Genomic DNA, 23,733 nt, shown 5'->3' with positions numbered 1-23,733 from the left:
TGGTGGGGAGGGCTCAGAGGAGAGTAACTAAGTTGGTGAGTGGTGTAAAAAATGCTCCCTACATTGATAGATTGAGAGCTTGTGGATTACAAGGGTTAGTTGATAGGCAGAGAAGAGGAGATATGATAGAAACATTTGAATTACTTAAAGGTTTTTATAAGATTGATGCAAGGGAAATATTTCAGCTGTGTGAAGTGATGGAAGAACAAGAGGTCATCCCTGGAAATTAAGGAAAAGTGTGATTAACAAGGGGGTGAAAACTAGATTTTTTGCTTGGAGACTGGTGAATGAATGGAATGCATTACCTGACTCAGTTGTGAATGCTTCGTCTGTAAATGAGTTCAAGAAGAGGTATGATAGATATTGGGTCTCCCGCGATGAGTCTACTGACCCCATGGAGATACACATATATAATAATAATAATTATTATTATATGATCATCAGCAAAAAGGAGAGTGTTTAAGTTCATAGTAGGGGAAAGTTTAATGCCTTGATTGAAATTTTTATTTTATTTTATTATTATTTCATTTAGGTAAATATTAAAGAGTTGCTGAGAGGGGACATCCCTGTCGGAACCCTTGGTTTATCTCTTTCGTATATGATAGCTCATGATTTAATCTTATTTGTATTTGTTTATGTTCATATATACTTATGATAGCTTTTAGGATATTATTTGGTATTTATCTTTCTTTTAATATTTTAAATAAAATGCTTCTTTTAATTTTGTGAAATGCAATATGTGTTTCTAAATTGTATTCTCTTCTTTTCTCTATTATTAATTTTAGGCAAAAGGTGTTATGTAAAAACTTGTAAAATATTGAATTTTATAATCAGCTACAAAATATATATAATAAAATAGATAAAAATGATTATGTAATTTTAGCAGGAGACTTAAATGCAAGAATTGGAAACATGAAAATTAATAAAAATATAGGAATATATGGAGAACATACTCTAAACAGAAATGGTAAAAAATTGATTGACTTTGTAGTTTATAATAACCTAAAAATAATGAATGAAAAGACTGTGGCTGAACTACTCAAGAAAATCAACTAGAACCCACACTATTTCAGACATTAAATATATTGTGTTAGGGTTAGAGACCACGAGATGGCGACACTTGTTGAGCCTCCTCTTCATTGCATGCCACTTAATTAATGATAGCCGTGGGCCAGCTATCTCTGATTGAGTACCAGTGGAGATTGAACCGCCCACTCAGTCTCCAAAAGTTAGATAGAGCTAAACGGCCTCGTGTACTCCCTATATGGGAATAAAAAGGCGTTAGCTGAATTTTTGATTTTTCTGATGAAAAGACATCAAAGTTTTCGTTAGATGTTAGAGGTCACAGAGGATATGAAATAAGTAGTGACCACTTCCTCGTTAAAATAAAAATTAAGATTACCACCTAAATGTCTACAAGTAACAAGAACAGAAAGAAAATTTAAAACATTTGTTTATAAAACTAGACTATTAAACGACACAAATATACAATGGTTATATGAACAAAGAATTAACCAATATCTAGATAAAATAAAACAAAATGAAGAAATAGAAATAGAATGGCTTAATATAAAAACGATACTAAATGCAGCAGCAAATGAATGTTTAGGAAAGACTAAAAAATTCAATAAAAGGAAAAACTGAAGATATGGGATGATACAACTAAAGAAATAATCAAAATGAATAAAGAAGCATATCATAAATGGTTAAACAGTAAAAAATTAGAAGATGAAATAGAATATAAAAGAATAAGCTAAAAGAGAAGTCAGAAAAAGACAGAGAATCATGGAACAAATAGGGTCAGGGACCACAAGATGGCGGCACTTGTAGAGCTGCCTCTTCACTGCGTGCTGCTTAAGGACCTCCCAGATGAGTCTTTGACTCCATGAAGTCTTGGGGTAATAATAATAATAAATTTTTCTCTAGTTTAGAACATGATTTTTATAAAATAAGACCCAATGTATATAAGATTTTGAAACACTTAAATGCAGATACTAAAGAAAACATAAAATTAAACAACGAATTGAAATTAGAAGAATTTCTAAATTTCTATACAGAATTGTGGACAGATAAATATTTTAAAAAGACAACTGGCAAACATTTAATGAAAATAAAAAGGAAATAACTAAAGAAGACTTAGAAATCAGCCTGAAAGAAACAAGAAACAGAAAATCACCTGGAGAAGATAAGCTAGGTTCAGAACTATATAAATATGCAGGAACAAGATTCAAAGAAAGACTCCTATTATTTTAAAATAAAATCTATTCAACTAGTAATCCCCCAATAGAATGGAAAAAAGCAATTGTGATCCCTATTTTTAACAAAGGTAGTAGAGGTGATCCTAAAAACTATAGAGGTATAATTATACTAAATTCCTGTTACAAAATAGCAGAATTTTAAATAGCAAACTAATGAAATATTCCAAAAATTTTATTTTAGAAGTACAGGTGTTATTAAAAACAGTAATAATAATTATTATTCCCAGACTTGCATGGAATAAAAACGATGTATCATGAAAGTTTCCACTAATAAACTACCTACTTAACTTTATTTGCAGCTTTACCCTATGCTCTATATGCAAAATTCCTGCTTTTCACTCCTAATCTATTCTTCTTCTCCTTATTATTTTTAAAAGAGACCTCCAGGAAGTCATGAACTCGTCAAGGGAGGCCATACTATTCACTCCAGTTGTCATACCTGTTCTTGAATTCATTTACACTACTTGCACACACAACATCCAGCGATGAGTCCTCCCGCAATGAGTCTTCGGACTCCTTGGAGGCGTGACGAATAATAATAATAACATTCAACAGCAATCCATTCCGATCATGCACTACTCTACAAGAGAAAAATCTAGTCATCGCTTTCTTCCTGCATTCAGACTGACAGCATTCATTCTCAACTTCCATGGATGCCCTTGCATCCTTTCTCCACTCTCCATAAAATGAAAAATTCCATCTACTGAAATTCTGTATAACCCTTTCAGAAGTTTGTAAGTCTTAATCATACCCCCCCCCCTTCTCCTGTTTGCTAGTGTCTGCAGCCTACAAATTCTCAATCTGTTATCTGTCTTCGTAATCAGTATTCCACAATCCTGATATCATTTTTTACACTCTCTCTGCTGGATCAGACAAAAACATGGAAACAAGATGAACACAGTAGTGTGAGGTCTTATCAAGGACTTATAAAGAGGCAAAATGACTTTCTTATCTTTACATGTTAAGCTTCATTTCAGTATTGCCATTATTCTCTTAGTTGTATTAACAATTTTTGCTATATGATATGATAGATATTGTTTTGATATTTTGGGTCTCCTGCGATGAGTCTACTGACTCATCCATTTCTTTCTTGCCATGTGACCTTTTTTCCTTCCTGTCTATATCTTCATAGTTGAAGTCTGCCATAATAATCACTCGACCTGTACTTATTTGCCAATGCATATCTTCCAGATCATATATGCCCCAGCAACTACTGAATATTTTGTCTTACAGGCCTTGATCTCACACCAGATTGCCTCAAAAGAACAGCCACCCTCTTGCATGTCTCCTATTCTTTTTGGTTGCAGTTCATCTACTATCATCAGCAGTACCCACCTCCCTTCCCCCCCATCCTATCTTCTATATCTTCCTTGAAAATACTAAACCCTTCACATATTCTATCCCTGTAACAACATTATTTGCTGTTAGCCAAGTCTCACTAATGCCTATAACTTTTGGCGATGTTGTCCTAACCAATGCCCAAAACCCCTCCCTCTTGTTCCTTATACTTATGGCATTAGTATATAGAAACTGCAGCATCTTTATAGAAAGTGCATGTCATCACACTCAATGAACAAAGTTCTCTCTCTAGACACCTAACACCAAAACCAATTAGATGCAGTCCATCATCATCATCATTATACAAATCCATCTTTCCATGAAACATAGATCACAGATCCACAAATCCTACATCATTCCTTCTGCAACCTGTGTATTGATTCATTTACTACCAGTGCCCTCCTCCTCAGTTCGCCTCTGTCATAGTGTGGCAGGATACTTACATCTTCACCTTATTGCTCTTGAGTTTTGCTTCATCTAACAACTCCTTTACTTCCTCCCTCATCGAATATTTCTTGTCTCTCAAATCGTTTGTGCTAACCAAGGCAATTAGTTGTTTCACTTACCTTTTTGAATCCAGACAGCATAACTAATAGCGTGAATTTTTGCACCAGAGAAACACAATTTTGTTACACTTTCATTAAGTACTCCCCTGGTCATTGAGTCTCCATACATAATTTTCTCCTTAACTTGTTTTTCTTGTTTGTTCACTCGGTCTTTATTATTACTTCAGACCACCTGCTTCTTTCTCTTCTCAGCTCTGCTAATCTATTGCCACATCAGCAATTTTTCAATTTTGTGCTTTGTTCTGTGAAGAATAATATTCAAGCGACTATTTCTTTATTTACGTCCATTTAATTCTTTTCTCTTTCCATGGCCACACATTTGACATTTTCCATCCTACCTTCAATACTGTCCACTCTACATTTGCTCCATTCGTCACCTAATAGACATCGATTTTGTATATCGAACATTTAATATACTCTCTCTCTCTTTCCAGTTTCAGTTTCCTTCCACATATCCTTTAATTTCATGACAATACATCTCACACATGCTGCACTGCACAAAATCCCACAAATTCAAATAATTCAAATGTGGGCTTTGTCATCATTGGCCTCATACTGACAGTATCATATTTAAACCAATAAATACAAGGTTTACTTACAAACTAAATAACTCAGTCGATCACACACCTATTTAAAACAAAAACTAGAATGGTTAGCTTGGACTTTCTGTGATGAGTTTTTGGACTCGGTGAAGATGTCTGTGTAATAATAATAATAAACCAACCAAATAAAGAAAAGCTCTGCTGTTTAATATAATTATTTCCAGAATGTCTCTTATAAAAGCAATAATAACATTTTTTTTTCTCATTCACATATTAGAATGAATAACTGTTGAAGAATAAACTTATCATTTTATATACTATAATAGAAGACTTGATCCTTTTTCATAGTCTGTTTTTTCTGACATTGTGTGTGCATGTGAGAGAGAGAGAGAGAAGAGTGGATAGGAAGAAAGTAGGGTCCTACCTTCTCCACATTCAATAAGCTAGCTCATTGATTAAAAAAAACAACATATTTTTAATGCCATGATAAGATTAAATTCCAGTTCTTGTTCAAACAAAAGGATTTAGGCTTTGTAATTCTTTCTGCTGAATGTGAAGTTACTCCAATAGTGTAATTTGAAATATTTTTGTGCTTTGATTAGTCTGATGCTTATAAATGCTATTTATTTATAACTTACATTATACAACAGCATGCATATAGAAAAATTAGTCACCGCTTAATATTGATTTTCTTTCTTTTTTTTTTTTTTTCTGTAGAGAGGTATTTTGTAAAAAGCCAAGTAATATTGATGACTTTGTCAGAGGTAACTTCTAATTTTTTTTTTTTAAGTGTAAAATTGAATACATCCATTTCATAACTTATATATATATATATATATATATATATATATATACACAATAAATTAATGTCTATTTTCTATCTTCATATGCAGTAGAGATTGTTAAGCAATGGTTCATCTCTGTACTGTGCATGCTTAGTTAAAACCAGCTGCTGAAAAATGTATACAAGTTATAAACAATAAATGAGTTTAAATATGAATAAGGAATATGGCATCGTAACTGATCCAGCAGCTGAAGATTGTGCGAATGTTCAGAAAGCGTGTGGAAATGATAGTGTGGAAAAAAGTTCAGTTGATGATAAAGCGAGTGATAATTTATGCGAAGTTAAAAAACAGAGTGAAATTAACAATAAAGTGGGCAATAATGACATGGAAAAACAGAGTGCAGTTAATGGTAAGGTGATGAATGGGACTGACACTGAACAAGTGTGTGTGACTGGTGATAAAATAGTGAGAGTTAATGATAGCAAAAAAAAGGACACAAGATTCAAAAGCTGAGTTGGTGAAGATGAGGCAGATGGAGAGTGAAATGAAGAGAATAGTAGATATGTATGGAAGAGTTAAGACGAAAACAAATGATGTTGATATGAAAAAGGTAGCAAAAGACCCATAAGTTGACTTTATATGGCGGTTCGATTATTAGAGGTGTAATAAATGAGAAGATGCACAAGGTTTGTTTTCCTGAAGGTAATATGAATAGAGTGATTGAGGCATTGGACATGAGCAAGCGAGCAAAGGAGTAAGCAACAAAAGACTTGACTGGGAACAATGAGAATCTAAAATTGGATATCAGGAGGTTGTCGAGAAGTATGACAGTGATGAGATGAGACAGAGAGAAGAATTATGAATGATAGAAGAAATGTGTGAAGAGAAAGAAGTGCAGTTTGTTAATGCATGGATTGAGTTTGAAGGAAGAACTGATCTGGTTTTGGCATGAGTTATTTGGAGACACTCCTGGAAGGGAGGGTAATGAGTGCAGAGAATGAATCTCAGCAAGTAAAAAGCAGAAGAGTAAGGAAGGAGAGATTGAAGTGGTACTTATGAATGAAGAAGTGGGTTGCATGAGTATAGAAATTGAGAGAACAAGTGTACTAGACAAATAGGGAAACTCAAGGCGGACAGAGAAATGACCTGTAATGTAGGGAAAGTAGTTGGATTTGAAGACAGTTCGGATGAGTAAGGAGAAAAAGAAATGGCTCGAGGAAAGTATAGAAAAGTCATATCTAATAAGTGGTATCAGCAAAATGCTTTATTCCAGGAATGAGCTGTTATTATTATTTAGGCCTGAATAGAGTCAAAAGACTCCTCAGGAGGTCCTTCCTAGAAAACACAAAGTCTGTCAAGACTCATCATGGGAGGTCCCACCTAGGAAACACAAAGTCTATCATACCACTCCTTAAACTCATTGACCATTCTTGCTCTCACCACTCTATCAGGCAATGTATTCTACGGTTCAACCACCCTCCATGCAAAGAAACCACTCCTCACCCTCTTGCTCACAGTTTCCTTTCGTAACTTCCAGGGATGGCCCCTTGTCATTACTCCTTCCCGCTTTCAACCAAGCAAAAGAACTCCTCAGTGTCAACCCTGTAACCACCACTCAACAGTTTAAAAGTCTCAATCATATTGCCTCCCCTTCTTCTATCCACCAAACTCTGCAGTCCACATTCCCTCAGCCGATTCTTATAACTAACATTGTACAGTCCTGACACAATCTGTTATTCCCCCCCCCCCCTTTGTACCTTTTTCACAGTTAATTTATCCCCTTCAAATCCTGGGGACCAAATCTGAGAACAATAGTCTAAGTGTGGTCTAATCAGGATGGTTAGCGTCCTTCTCATTATTGCAGCAATCCTGTGTTACCTTCACCACCTTTGCAATATGTCCCCTGAATTTCAGGTTTCTATCAATCACTAACTCCCCCCCCCCCCAAGTTCTCTTGTCTCCCCTACTTCCTCCAGTATAGCTCCTCCAATACAGTATGCAGCGTCCCATCGAATGTGTCCCAAACTTCAAGACCTTACATTTTGCAGCATTAAACTGACATCCCCTATCTGTCTAGGTTATTCAAATCCTCTTGCAGGGTTATGTTGGTTACAAATGCTAGAAGTATCAGAAACAAGGGAAATCAATGGTTGCATAGATTGAGTTTGTTCACCCAAAAATTGTTGGAATAAGTGAGACATGGCTGGAAGAGGATGACATCCTGACACTGGAAGAGAGATGGGAGGTGGAGTGCTACTGATGATAGAAAACTACTCCGACACTGCTCGTTTGGGCAGTATATCATATGCTTGCATGCATTATTTCTGTGAGATACGAAACTTTTATTATTGGTGCGTTTTTGTGGTGAGGGTGAACTATTTTTTGTAAATCTTATTTTTTTTTGTTAAAATAACATATAATTATGTATTTATTATAGATACAAGGCTGAATTATGATGAGTGTCACTGTTGAAAATATGAAAAGAATTATATTTTTTCAATTAACATTACACGAAACAAATGCACTGCAATCGAACGCACTGTGAGAATTATCGTGCCAATTGCAGCTAGGCTCGCCGATATTTGTTTACGCTTGTCATTGCACGTGACAAGTGATTCTGACATTGCTCGTTTGGGCAGTATGTCATATGCTTGCGCACGTTATTTCTTTGAGATACAAAATTTTTATTATTGGTGTTTGTTTGTAGTGAGGGTGAAATATTTTTAATAAAGCAATTTTTTAATATGTAAATTTATTAATAAATTGGTTACTGATTAGGAAAAAAATAATTTTTTAATTTTATTTTGTATATGCAGCACCCCAACTTAAAATTTTCACTGGCTGCCACTGAGACTGACTGTAAGTGAGGAAGAGGTATATGGGTAATTAATTAATAAAATAAAACTGTGACACCTGATGATACATTACTGCATATTTTGAAGGAATGTGTCATGGAGATGATATCTGCCCTTACACGTTTGTTTAATATGAGTCCTACATTGGATCAAGTTCCAAAGGAGTGGAAGGAGGGTAAGATTGGACCACTTCATAAAAGAAGTGACAGAATTCAGGCATCAAATTATAGGCCAGTCTGTGTGTATCAGGTGTTGTGGCTAAAGTGTTGGAAAGGTTGGTGTGAATCAGGATCCAGAATTGGGTTGACAACAACGGTATTATTTTTGATGGACAGCACAGATTTGCTAAAGGGAGGTCATGTTTTAGTAATGTACTTACTTATTACAATAAGGTGACATCAGCATTGGATGCTTTTGATAGATTACCGCATCATAAGCTGATAGTCAAACTAGAAAAATGGGGTTGGTTATAAGACTAGTGCATTGGATTGGAGATTTGTCTGATAGTTATCAACAAATTGTGTGTGGTGGGGAGGGAACAATATCTCAGAAGAAGAAAGTCACTAGTGGTGTTCCTCAGGGGCTGTCTTAGAGCCATTACTGTTTATTATTATTATTATTACACGACACCTCCAGGGAGTCCAAAGACTCATAGAGAGAGGGCATCTATTCTACAACTCTCCATCTCCACCACTCAGTCCACCAATTACAACGAACTGCAATTACCTTCATCTTCTATACCAACTACATCTACTGCTGACCATCACCATAAGTATTTTCACAGACAATCACAAACATCCATGCCCACATTGGGATTCGAACCCCCAGCATCTTGGCTGTAGAACATATAAGCTAACCACTCAGCCAACCAGGCTGGCATGCTAATGATACTGAAGATGATTTGAATGGGGATATACATCTGCTTGCAGATGATGTAAAGTTGGGATGAACCATGAGAGTAGAGCAGATGTGTCTGTGCAAGAAGACTTGAATGGGCATGAGAGTAGGGATACCAGTTCAGTGTTGCAAAATGTAAAGTTTTATTAAAATTTGGAAAATAAAGATGAGATGCACAATTTACTCTTGGTGGGGATATATTGTTGAAGGTTGAGGAAATAAGATATCTTAAGGTGATGGTAGATAAGGATCTGAAATTTAGAGGACATATTGCCAAAATTGTGAGGATAATACAACTAATTCTGGCAATGATGCAGAGGACAATGATTTGTAGAAGTTGAAGTAAAGAGATTCTGGTTCCATTATATAAGACTCTGATTAGGCATATGGACTATTGTGCACAGACTTGGTCACCTAGTTTTCAAAAGATGTTGGAGAGGATACAGAAGCAATTGACCAAAATAGTTTCTAATCTCTGGAATGTTGAATATGAAGAAAAGTTGAGACAGTGCAATTTGCAGAGTCTAGGAGATAGGAGGAAGATGGGTGATATGATAGAGACGTACAAGTTAGTAAGGGGTCATTATAGGATTAATGTTGAAGAGGTTTTTCATAAAATGGTTGGAGATTGGGGGAGAAGACCAGGTCATCCCTGGAAGCTGTGAGCAAGGGAGTGAGAAGTAGGTTTTTTGCATGATTGGAATGCATTGCCTGAGAGCATGATATCTGCAAATAATTTGAGTGCATTTAAGGCAAAGTATGACAAAAGGGGCCTCCTGGATGAGTCTGTGACTCCATGCAGTTTTAGGATAATAATAATAATAAAATGAGTGCAGCATGCTTGTATGTGTTTATGTAACATCAACCATTCATGTTGGAGGTTTAATGGAATATTATCACACTGAGACAGGATTAAACCAAATTTTAATGCTTCCAGTATTTCGTCTCAGTCACAGAGACATCTTCAGGGATTACAAAATACTTTTTGTAACAACACATGCAAATACAATACAATGGCGAGTGAAACTAAAGTCCTATCTAGGTGGTGTGCCTCTATGGATGTTTGTAGGATGTAAAGAGGGATCTCTGATAATTAATTATCAGAGATCCCTCTTTATATTCTTTATCCTTGCTGCACACCACTAGTTACCTGTTTTGGCCTCAATTCTTCCCCTCCATATACCACTTTTTGATATCTATTCAGCAGTATCCCTCTTATCCACTTAACCAGTGTCATATCCATCCCCATTTGTTCTAATTTGCATAACAGAGTTCCATGTTGTGGTATTCTCTCAAATGCCTTTGCAAAATCATTGTATAGCCATTTACTTTATTCAACTCAGCTGTTACTATTATAAAAAGTTAATAAATTACTAAAACATGACCGACCCTCCACAAAGCCATGTTGACTCTCATACAGTATCCTATTTTTATCTACTAATTCTTGAATTCTCTTTTTTTTTTACCAATTTTTCTAGTACTTTTACCACCAGCCCTGATATAATGATCCGCCTCTGTTCCCACATTAGTGTCTGTCACATAGGTCAAAGCAGTAACCTCACTAGTATGATATATTCTTGCAAATTGGTCATTCAGTAACTCAGTTATTTTATTTGCTTTTGTATCCTCATGACTATCAGCATACATTAAGGTTAATCTTCCATAGTCATTCGTCCTACTCGCCACATAATGAAAGAACTCACTGGGCTTTCCTTTGGCCTGCTCATCTAGATTCTTCTCATAATCTGATTTTGTCTTCCTTGCCATGCTGGTCACCTTTCTTGCCTCAGCCTTGTACTATTCATGAGTTTGCTGGTCACTTTTTTCTTTATATACTCTCTACAGTATTTTCTTCTTCCGCAGCTCATGCTTAATGATATTACTCATCCATCTAACTCCTACCCGATTAACCCTCCTTACCCTAGATATACAATTTAATACCTTTCTCTAAAACCCTTCACTATATTCCATACCCTACCTTGCAGAGTTTTATGCCATGGTACAGATTTAAGCTTTTTCCTAAGCATGTCATAATCACCTGTTTTGTAGTTCCACAAATACCCCTTCTTGATAGAATATTCCTCATGTTTTGCAGTCTCCCAAGTCAAGACCACATGATCACTTTTACCAACTGGACCCAATCTTGTCACCTTGGTTATGGATAGCTCTTCTGATCCTATGACTAAGTCCAATACTCTCCCACCCCTATCATATGCTTCCTTAAGTAATTATCTCTCAGCAGACGTATATATTCTATTTCCTTCCTGGCATGCGATATTTCTTCCTTCCAGTCTGTGTCTTCATAGTTGGGTCCCCACAATAATCACTTGACCTGCACACTCATTGTACTAATTTGGCAATGCATGTCTTCCAGATCATCTGTGAAACTCCCTGGCCTATAGCAACAACCAACTGTATATTTTTTAACTGGCTTTAATCTCACACCAGATTGCTTCAAATGAACAGCCACCCTCCCACCTGTCTCCTATTCTTTTTGGCTGCAATTCATCTGCTATAATCAGCAGTACCCCCCCCCCCCATCTTCTGTATCTTCCCTGAAAATACTAAACCCTTCACATTCAATCCACGTAACTACATCATCTGCTGTTAGCCAAGTCAAAAAAGTTGCGATGGCCAGGAATCGAACCCATGTTAACTGCTTGGCAGGCAGCTATTCTAATCTCTCTCCCACCATCGCTTTATTACCATTGATTCTTTAACTAAATTGAGTAATATGTTTGGTATGAAAATCAATAAAAACGACAAAAGGGAACCTGCAAAACAAGTAAAACATTTTATCAATTTGTACACAGTGTTTTTTTGTGTAGATAGCGAATTAAATATGGAAATAGACAACAGAATAAGCAAAGCTGGTGTGGAGAGGAGTCAACTGAATAAGTTCAAACCTTTAACTTATGGATATGAGAACTGGGTTAGAAGAAAAACTTTTAATCAAAAATTGCCCACAGATATGAGAGTTCTGAGAAAAATTAAGGCCAGTTGGTATGGTCACTTACGCCAAGACGAAGACAACGATTTAGGTTGATTGATGCAGGTAGAAGTGTCTTAGAATACTGAAATATAAGCTCTAACAGCATTTTAATCCCGATAAAAAATAGATTAATTTAGAGGAAGATTGTCAATAACAAGTTAGTAATGATGTAATCTTTTTATGTAGTATTTTTCAAGTAGTACTCAGCACATCAATTGAGGGTTCATATAACGAATTTCAAGTGAATTTAAGGAAGTATGCTTAATATACAGGTTTTGTATTTTTTCATGAAATAATTTTCTCAAGTTAATATTGCTCAAAATTAGATTTTTTATATAACAAAAGAACAAACTAACATCTCACTCTTATTGATATTTTTTATGTGAATACTGTTCACAAAAGAATGTGAACTTATCATACAGAAACTCCTCTTATAGCAGGAAACATGAAACTTTTAAAAACTTCACACCTCTAGTTGTTATATTTTCACACTGGGTGACAAAATTCATCTACCAGCTAAAGACATTTAAAAACATTCATATCTGTAGTGGGATGCAACATTATGGAGATCACGAGTGCTATCCACTTAGCTAACCAGGTCAGCATTGCAAGTTGTGTTTGCATGATCATTAATTTTTATTTATTAATTTCAGATGACAAGAGGTCGCAAAACCTATAACATATCAGTGCTCTGTGTCTGTAGACAAGCGATAATCAAGAAAAAAGAAATCTGTTGATGTGTTTAGTGAGCATCTAGGGGTCACAGTATTTAGCAAAAATAGTATTGAAATGGCTGTTCTAAAAAACAGAGGTAGATGGAATGAAAGGGAGGTTGAAAAGGTAGATTTATCTTTGGACAAGCTAAGTGTTGGAAGTTATTGAAAATACATGCTTGAACAGTATTAGTTAATAAGCTATTTATTTATATTGCTCAAAACTAGCTTTTTTATATAACAAAAGAACAAACCAAAACATCTCACTCTTTCTTTTGGCAAGTACAGTCACTTCTATGGTGCTCTTTGCAGTGATTTTCAGTGGTTATGTGGAAAGCATAGGAAGTATACCAGCATTTGTATAGAATCACACAATCAGTTCTACTGGGTTCTGTAAAACATTAGGAAGAAACATTTTACAGAACCCAGTAGTTTACTGGGTTCTGTAAAATGTAACCTAACCAAGTAAACTACTGGGTTAGGAAGATTCCAGTCAGTGCTGGATTTACATATATGCTAAAAAAGCTACAGTTTAGGGCCTCAAATAAAAAAACAAAAAAGACCAGCTGATGTAATTTAAAATAGTAGGGGGCCCTCTGGGTTTTGTATAGCTTAGGGCCTCAGCAAGTCTAAATCTGGCCCTGATTCCAGTGATTTAAATTGGGATTTGTATGGTAGCTTGGCATTCTTTCATGTGCTTTTAGGTTGCACATACTGAATATACTTTTTATGTTCTTTTCTTTTTGTTCAGGCATATGCAAACTGTCTGCCGTCTGTAGACAACTGAACAAAGCCAGACTACTACACAAATCCCAATTTAAATCAGAGCTTGAGCTTGCAAAATGTTGATATGTAAATAATTAATTTATTAGTAAATTATTTATTTTCATTCCGGTTCTACATAGTTTTTGCCAGAAAGATCAACATGAATCATTGCAACAGATACAGAAATATGAATATAGAAATACACTATTATTATTATTATTGTGTGACACCTCCAAGGAGTCCAAAGACTCATTGTGAGAGGATACTCCACTCCAAACACAACTCACCATTTCCCTTACTACTAAATTCATCAACACACAACTACAATGCCATCTACTGCCCACCATCAACAGTATATTTTGTCTGACAACTGCGTGTTCTGATGGCCAATTTGTTTGTATGCAGGATGAAAAACTTAAGTTTCTGGGAGAAAAAACTCTACTACTCTGTATGAGATTGGCTAACTCCTGTGTTTTTCTGTTTCTTAAAGAAAATAAAAATGAAAATTTGTGATCATGCTGAACAAACCTATAAATTTCTAATTATTAGCAGTAATGCATTAGGTTTAAATTCACATCTGGTAGATAAGCATAAGTTCTAATTTTTTGTATGAAACTAATTTCTGCTGCATTTTTGGGTTTTCAGAGTTTTTCTCAAGAAGCGATTTACAAGATATGTTTGAAAAACAAAAACACAAAAGTTTCTCCTGAAAATATATGAGAAGAACATCTGTATTGTAGTTGACAAGTTTTCTGATTAGAGCAAAAAAAACTTCCTGTTGTTCAGCCTTTTATTTTCTTATTGACAATGAAATAAATTATGTGCAATTAATGTACAGTATTTATTAACTAGTTTATTATAATTTTTTTAACACTCCTGGTTAAAAGTATAAATAACTATTGCATGTTGCTGAACCATTTTATTGCTAACATTTGATATAAAGTTAATTTAATTTGTTGTTTCACTGCTTTAAAGGTGAAATACTATACAGACAACATATGTGGCATCTCAACAAATGAGTAACATGAAGCACTTTGTGAAGAAATGGAAAAGTTGAAACTGTATATTATTTTCATTGCACTTGCTTTGTACACATACAAAATGTTAGTTGTTTAACAACCCAGCTAGTTAATATCACTTGAACAATTCATCAAAACCATTTGATATACTGAGCTTGGAGCTACTGGGATGTTACCAACTTATCCTGGAACAACTGTAATAATGAGGGAAAAAACTGTTCACCCTTGCTTGGCTTTAGATGGTAATGCAGTCTGCCTCAGAAAATTTTCCAACCTGTAAAAGTTCTAAATAAAAAAAGGCGATATTAGGTTATGCAGACTTGATATCACTTAATCCAAATATAAAGTAATTTTGGTTCAGCATAATTAAAAAATAAAGAAATGAATTGAGATGATGCAAAGATATTTTCTGTATTTTTTTTTAAAATTATGGTATGAACACAAATTTAAAGAAGTTCTGTGAAATTCTTATGTTTATTTATTTAAAATAAAATTTCATCATTATCAAATTCCTGATATTTACCCTCAGTGGGGGTGTACAGGATATTATGATAGTACTACATGAAAAAGTTACACATTACTTTCCGATCAAGACTCCGACATTAGCAGATCTTATATTTCTGTTTTCTAAAGCCCTATTTTACTGTATCAATCCACCTACATCTTGATTCTCCTCTAAGTTGTTTTCCTTACAACTTGACAAAGAACACTTGTTTCACTAATCTTTTCATTCCTATTCTGTTCAAGTGAACATACCATTTGAGATTAGCGCTACTAACACATTCCTGAATGCTAACAAAGGCAAGTTCTTTCATAATATCCTCATTTTTAATGTGATACTGCCATTGATGGAATCTGTTCACTCCACTAATCTCTGTCAGAACTCCCATATCTCTGGTCTCCAGTCTTTGATCAATGTTTTATTTCTAACTCAGCTCTCAGATCCATAAGTTAAAACTGGTTTGAACATGATCTTGTATACAGCTAACTTAGTGTTTTGACTAATTTCTTTCTTATTCCAAATAAATTTATTGAGATACTTTCCTACTATCCCAGCTTTACTAATTCTGTTGTCTATTTCCATATTTAATTTGCCATCATCACTAAAACTTTACCTAAATAGTTGAAATGTGAAATGTTTTATGTTTTAATTGTCTTATAGGATGTGTTTTGAGTTAGGAGTTTTCAATTGCTGACTATTTGTTGTCTGTCTTTTTTTTTTTTTTTTTTTTTTTTAACTGCTGATTTTCATACAAAATTTATTACAACAGTTCTACAATTGGGTCAGGGAATCCTGCAGACTTGTTCTGGATTTATTTAGGAACATAACATCACCTGCGTAAAAGTAGAGTTGAGATTAACATCTCCAATTTTGATATCAGGTTTAATATGGCTTTCCTTCATAATCTGATCCATACTGATAATGAATAAGATTGGAGATAATGTGCACCCTTTACATCAAACCATCATCCTCTACCTCCACTGCTGACTTTACAATGTAAATAGAGACTATGTATTGCTCAACATAATGTCCCACACCATATAACTAGCATTTTGAAGAACTTTCCTCTTTGAACCTTGACGATGCCTTTTCCAGATCTAGGAAACTTAAATTCTCTAAGAGCATAAGCTGACTTATTTGTTAGGAACTATCCATATGCTTTCTTCTTTCATTGATTGCCTCTTAAACTTCCATGGAGTTGATTTTTCTATCCTTAAGACACCCTCACCACATGCCTCTCTGGTCAATCAATATTTTCTTCAGTGATTGCCAAAGCTTAGTTCTTGTTTTCAAACTTTTATTATTTCTTGAAATGTTTGTTTATTTGAGTGTAGTTCACCTCTGAAAGCTACCCAAACTTTAATTAATTTTAAAACTTTTTATCTACACATCATCATTTCAATATGAAATTCAATTTTATCTTGCTCAAAACTAAATAGTAATCATTTCCTATTTCAAACGCCCTGTATATTCTTGTGTCCTGAACCAGTGGAAAAACATCACTATCAACTATAGTCAGTGAGACTTTTTTTATTTCTTGCATCCTTTATGTAAATTTGTGCACATTTTAATATTGGAATGTGGTGTTAGCAGGAATTAATCAATGTCCTAAAGAGAAATCCAGCAGACACTTACCATTATTATTAGTTTTGCTCTTTTCTCCAAATTTTTCCAAAACATTGCTATATGCCTTGTAATCATTTCTTACTCTGCTATTAAGATCTCCAACATGGACCAACATTTCCTTTTTCATTATATCAGCTTCCTTCTCTAATGTCTTGAAATATTCTTCCATTTCTTAGTATCCTTATAATAGAAACCTTCTGTAGGACAAATAACTCATAAATTCATCAACATCAAATTCCTGCTATGTACTACCCTCATCAAGCGGTGTACAGGACATGATAGTACTACATGAAAAACTTGCCTCATTACTAACTTCCTATCTACAATTTTTCTCCGAATCAATCTGTTACATGTCAAGACTCCAACATTATCAGATCTTATATTTCTATCATCTAAGGTACTTTTTACTGTATCAATCCACCTATAAATTAAAAATACCAAGAAATTATATACTTGGCTTAAGCCTTTTCCAAGTGTAAGCAAACAAAGTTTTTCACCTGAAGTATTTTCAGGACTGGGGCAACTTGTGGTCATGGTGGTATGACTTCACATCACTTGCCTGAGTATCCCATAATGCAAAGCACACCTCCTTGCGGACATGGATAATGCTATGCATTATGGGAAGGATCGCTACCCAGACCAGCATCGACCTTTATTGAGGTGAAAAAGTAAAGGGTTGCTCATATTATGCCTAGGGTAGTTAGTATATGGGTGCAAGAGAGCCTGATAGTATTAGGAGAAAAAAGACAGATAGCATGAGAGAGAGAGAAATGGCCTCAGCTCTTTTATATCATCATATAGCCAAAGGCTATCAGTTTTCCTTTTTCACCAATCTCATATAAATAAACAACCAAACGACCAATTGAAACTAAAGTGCAAAGATGACTGACACCCAGGTGGTTAGTCCCATCTGGGTTAACTGCCTTGTTGAGTTGGCCTTCTCTGCCTGGGATTGCTCTCCAGTCATCCCTCTGATTGACTATAAGACTATATTGAATTAAGAGGATGGAACTATTTAAAAAACCTTTCATAGCAAGAACAGACAGAATTTTATCTCCCCCTGGTGAATATTGAATAATGTGGGTGGCCTAACACCATCTAGTAATAAATTTGATATCTCCTAGAATGCCTTCCATAAATGGTATTTTAATTCATTAGGAGTAGCCATAGTATTCAACACAAAATACGAGGCTAATCTTCTTGAATGGCAGTCAGTCTCAAGTAGAGTAATGTGGGCAAATATGAGAATGGGGAACTGGACAATGAGACTTATTTGTGCCTATGGTCCCACAGAAGGTTCTACTAAGGTAGAAGTGGAGGAATTTTTTTGAGGCTTTAGAAAAAGCAACTGACACAATGAAAAAGGAAAAGTTGGTCCTTGTTGGGGATCTAAATAGTAGAGTAGGAAATGATTGTGAGACATACAAAAATATTTTGGGAAAATTTGGAGAAAAGAGCAAAGCTAATAATAATGGCAAATATCTGTTGGATTTCTGCTCAGGACATGGACTGGTTATTACTAACACCATGTTCCAACATAAAAATGTGCACAAATTCACATGGAGAGAAGAGGCTAGGAATAAGAAAAGTCTCATTGACTATGTTATTGTTGATAGTGATGTTTTCTCCCTGGTGCAGGACACCAGAGTGTACAGAGGATTTGAAATTAGAAGTGATCACTATTTAGTCTTGAGCAGGATAAAATTGAATTTCATATTGAAAAGAATAACATGTAAGAAAGTTTTAAAGCGAATAAAAGTTGAGCAGCTCTCAGATGTGAACTGTAGAATAAAATACAGAAATATTATTGAAAAGAAAATGAAAGAGTTTGAGAACAGGAATCAAACCTTGGAGATTCAGTGGCAAACTCTGAAGGAAACATTGATTGATTCTGCCAGAGAGGCATGTGGTGAGGTTGTGTGCAAAGATAAAAAAATCAGAACTCCCTGGTGGACACAGGAAGTTAAAGAGGCAGTGAAGGAAAAGAAGAAAGCATATCAAAAGTTCCTGGCAAATAAGTCAGCTTTTACTCTTACAGAATACAGAGACAAATGTAGGAAAGCTAAACAGTGTGTAAAACTAGCTAAACAAAAGTCATGGGAGGACTTTGGCAAGAATATAGAAAATAAATATCAAGAAGGTGGCAAAATATTCTGGAGGTTGTTGAAGAAGCTTAGGAATGGAGGAAAGAGTGCTGTAAAAGGAATTAGAGATGATAAAGGTGAAATGAAAACAGGAGAAAAAGATATCCTTGAAGTATGGAGTAATTACTTTGAAAAACTGCTAAATGAAACAAGCAGTGATGACAGCACAGTGATAAAAAATACTGACCAGGCATGCAGTCAGGAATACATATCCATACTTGAAGTAGAAAAAGCCATCAAAGGCTTGAAATGTGGAAAGGCAGCAGGAGTAGATGATATTCGACCAATAATGCTGAAATGTGGTGGTATAAGAGTCTTACAGTGGCTGCACTGCATAGTTCAGAAAGCCTGGACAGAGGGACGAATTCCCGATGATTGGAGTAGAGCTCTCATAGTACCCATATATAAAAAGGGAAATAAAACTGAATGTGAGAATTACAGAGGTATTTCCCTACTGAGTGTTCCTGGCAAGATCTATGCAAGTATACTTGAGAAACGGTTGAGAAGAATTGTGGAAGAAAAGCTTGGTGAAGAACAAGCTGGATTCAGGCCAAATAGAGGCTGTCAGGATCAGATCTTCACTTTACGACAAATAGTCGAGAAAGCATGGGAATATAACAAAGATCTGTATTTAAGTTTTGTCGATTTGGAAAAGGCATATGACAAGGTGCCAAGAGAGAAGCTATTCAATACGCTGCAGTTATATGGTGTCGATGGGGCATTATATCAAGCAATACTTAGTCTTTATTTGAGTTGTGAGTCAGCAGTTAGAATTGAAGGAAGTACAGGAAGATGGTTTAATGTTAAATCTGGTGTGAGACAAGGATGTACATTATCCCCTCTGTTATTCATTATCTATATGGATCACATTATGAAGGAATGTGGTATTAAACCTGATATCAAAATTGGAGATGTTAATGTCAGCTCTTTGCTTTATGCGGATGATGTTATACTTCTAAATAAATCCGCTACAAGTCTGCAAGATTCTCTGACGAAATTGAATAGCTGTTGTAATAGATATGGTATGAAGGTCAGCAATAAAAAGACAAAGACAATGAAAATAGGCAGAATCATTGAAATGGTCAACTGTGTTGTGAATGGAGAACCTGTGGAACAAGTAAAACATTTCAGCTACTTAGGCACAATTTTTACTGAAGATGGTAAACTAAATATAGAAATAGACAACAGAATCAGCAAAGCTGGTATCGTGGGAAGTCAATTGAATAAATTCATATGGAATAAGAACGAAATTAGTCGGAACACTAAATTAGCTGTATACAAGACTGTGTTCAAACCAATTTTAACTTATGGATCTGAGAGCTGGGTCAGAAGTAAAACACTTGACCAAAGACTAGAGACCGCAGATATGAGAGTCCTGAGAAAGATTAGAGGCGTGAACAGATGGCATCAATGGCAATATCATATTAAAAATGAGGATATTAGGAAAGAACTTGACATTGTCAGCATCCAGGAATGCGTTAGCAGAGCTAATCTCAGATGGTATGGTCACTTAAATAGAATGGGAGAGGAAAGATTAGCAAAACAAGTGTTCTCTGCCAGGTTGGCAGGAAAACGACCCAGAGGAAGACCAAGATATAGGTGGATTGATACGGTACAAAGTGCCTTAGACGATAGAAATATAAGATCTGATAATGTTGGAGTCTTGACAAGTAACAGACTGATTTGGAGGAAAATTGTAGATAGGAAGTTAGTAATGATGTAATTTTTTCATGTAGTACTGTCATATCCTGTACACCCCTTGAGGGTACATGGCAGGAATTTGATGATGATGATGATGATGAATTATAAAAATCGAAATTCTCTTCCCATTGCTGACAGGTTGTGGGTATTATAATAAAATAACCTATTCTGTTGTAAATAGTGGAATACCAAACACATTACATAATCTGTTCCAAATGTACAGAGCAAGAAGGCAGCTGTAGAATGCATGTTCTACTGTTTCCAATTGGTAACAGATGTCACAGATTGGCTCTCCGATGTTAAAGTACCTCCATTCGATGGCATTGACTGGAAGGCGGCCATATGCAATTCTCCAAGCAAGATCCTTCCTGTTAGGGTACCCTTGGAACTTCATCGAGTTATGAAACAAAATACTATTGTCAGTACCCAACTGTGGAACTTCGCAGTGAAAGAGATTAAAGATTTCTTTATACCAAATTTTACTATTTTTAATGGAAAGAATATCAATTTCGGAGTGTTTTAGCAGTCTTAGAGTTAAGCACAATGTGTTGTAGTATTCAGGAACAATCTCAGCTTTTGGACCTTTATAATCATTAACTCAAAACAGGGGAAGATGAAAACCCAGGTAGTAACAGAGAAGGTAACTAATCACATGTGTGATTAGTTTGCAATATTTTATGGATTTTTGAAGCTGTATTGCTTAAATAGCAGAATTTTAAGACTGGAAGTCCAAATCCTCCATGCTTCGTTTATAGTTGAAGACATTCCTTTTTAACTTCTTGGTATCGGCTGGACCAAAAAAATTGCAGAGGTTTACTATATAATTGCTTTTCTTCAGCTTCTGTGATGTCTTTAATATTTATTATGTACAACTGAGCAGGAAAGATTATGGTTTTGAGTACTATGGCTTTAGAAGAAAAGGAGAGTGGCCCTATTTTCCAGTCTTCTAACATTTCCAAGTTCTTGGACTGGTAATATTGGAAAAGTGGAGAAGGGAATTCCAAGTATAATGAGGGGTTCTTTCTCTCTTTGGGTTAGTCCAAAAGGAAAAGGAATGCCTCCAAGATCCCACTTTCCATAAACTTTTAATTTTGTCTTGTCTGCATTAATAATTAATCTGCTGCTTTTGCTGAATTTTTCCAAAATACATATATATGGACTCATTATCCTTCAAAGTTCAGACTACATCATCAGCATATGGTAATAGCTTATTTTCCTTTTTAGTTGAAGGAACTTGTTGACTTGTAAGAAAGGTTCAAGAATCAAAGAGCAGTGGACTGAGAGGGCAACCTTGCTTGACTCTTTTTTGAATTTTTACTGGATCTGACAGGAACCCATTAACTAGGAGGCAGGTGATTGAATTGGCATAGGCTCCTTTGATAACAGATAGCAGTTTTTTACCTACACCAATTTGCTGGAGGATGTGGAATAGAAAGGAATGCCGGACATTATCGAATGCTTGGGTAAGGTCTACTGATAGCACTGCCATCGACTGCTTTTTTCATGTTAACTAAGCGGATTAGATCATGTAGCAGAAATAGATTAAATTCTACTGCTCGACCTGGTACTCCATACACCTGTGTGCTTTTAATTTTGAGCCTGTTATCGATAATGCGGAAAAATATCTTGTGTCAGTATTAGATAGAGAGATAGGTCTCCAGCTGCTGATTAAGGTGTCATCTCTATTAGGTTTAGGAATGAGGACAGTATGGCTTGCTGCAAATTCACTTGGTATGTGTCCTGATGAGAGAAAGGAATTAAGTAGTGTAACTAGAATGGGAAGAATAAAATCCCAGGCCTCACGATAAAGTTCTAGCCCAAAACCATCAGGTCCTGGGGATTTTCTTGTCTGGCATTCTTTATAGGCTGTGGTAACTTCAGATGCTAATGGAGCTGTCAAGCCCATCTTGGATATGAACAGGAAAGCCATTAATGTTCCAAGAGTTATAATTTCCGACAGTACTACTGTCTTCAAACAGATTTTTGTAGTATTTTTGAAAGGAGCCAAGAATGTCTTTGGTGGTGAACATGTCTTCTCCATGACCGCAGATATGAGTGATAATCCTTTCTTTGCAAACGTTTGTAAATTGTCTATTGAAGAATGCAGCTGAAGGGCTATCTGCTAAGTGCTGTTGTACTCTTATCTTAAAATTTCTTTCTTCTACTTGTTTCTGCCTTTCCAGTTCTATCTCTATGTTAATGTTTTTAATGATGTTGCTACATTCTATACCACTGCATTGGTTTGTTATTACAAACCAGCTTCTCTCTTTATACAGGTCTTTCAACTTTTTCCTTTTGACAAAAGCCTGTTCCTTTCCCCATTTCATCATATGCTGCTTTACTGCTTGTTTGAATTTTAACCACATATCCCAATTACAGATAACATTATTCCAATTCAAACAGAGGATCTGGAATTTAGTCGAAAAGATCAATGGAAAATTTGGTGGTAGTCTCCATGGCCCAGAAGAGATCTCTACTTTTTCCATGAAGTGGAACTTAAGCATAACTGGATTATGATCTGACATGCTGATGTCAAGATGTTTCATCTGAATTATCCTATTTATAAGGGAAAATAGGATGCAAATCCTCCATATGTCTACTAGTTGAGCATTGTCAAGGCATGTTTTTAACTGTGCATATCCCACTTTTCCACTCCTGGAGTGTCCACCTATTTTGTCTAATGTGGGGTATTCAATACAATTCCAGTCTCCAACTGCTATGATGTAGTGGGCGCCATATAAACATGTCTCCAATTCCTGGAAGAATTTTTCCCTAACTGTTCCATTGGATGGAGCATAAACACTTATAAACCTTATTACACAACCACAGTATTTCTAGTTTATTGTCAAGATTCTCCCTTCCGCATCCCTTTAGATATTACAGAATGACCCAATGAGGGGAGGGGGAAAAATAAGAATGCCTATGCCAGCCCTGTTAAATCTTTCAAAGCTCCAATATGAAAGAAGTGAATATCTATCTGTTAAACTTTTTATATCTTTATATCTGCAGAAGTATGTTTATTGGAGAAAC

The 23,733-nt window shown here is 35.4% G+C and overlaps 2 protein-coding genes across 2 annotated transcripts in view; one reads left to right on the top strand and one right to left on the bottom strand.

Moving 5' to 3' along the window:
- Positions 1-5,479, top strand: part of LOC150098244 (RIIa domain-containing protein 1-like) — a 31,575-nt gene extending 26,096 nt beyond the window's left edge. The window contains exon 3 of the mRNA XM_090406286.1: positions 5,422-5,479. Coding sequence (XP_090262412.1) covers positions 5,422-5,479 — 58 coding nt within the window. The remainder of the gene's footprint in view (positions 1-5,421) is intronic.
- Positions 5,480-14,485: 9,006 nt separating this feature from the next.
- The window catches only part of LOC150098243 (BOS complex subunit ncln), a 351,007-nt gene continuing 341,759 nt past the window's right edge, over positions 14,486-23,733 (bottom strand). Inside the window, exon 14 of the mRNA XM_090406188.1 lies at positions 14,486-15,015. Within this exon, the coding sequence (XP_090262314.1) occupies positions 14,950-15,015 (66 nt within the window). The 3' untranslated portion in view covers positions 14,486-14,949. The remainder of the gene's footprint in view (positions 15,016-23,733) is intronic.

This window comes from Typopeltis vanoorti, chromosome 16, assembly GCF_054136105.1.
Source record: "Typopeltis vanoorti isolate ZY-2024b chromosome 16, IOZ_Tvanoo_1.0, whole genome shotgun sequence".
Taxonomy (NCBI): Eukaryota; Metazoa; Arthropoda; class Arachnida; order Uropygi; family Thelyphonidae; genus Typopeltis; species Typopeltis vanoorti.
This window is presented reverse-complemented; position numbering and strand designations above follow the sequence as displayed.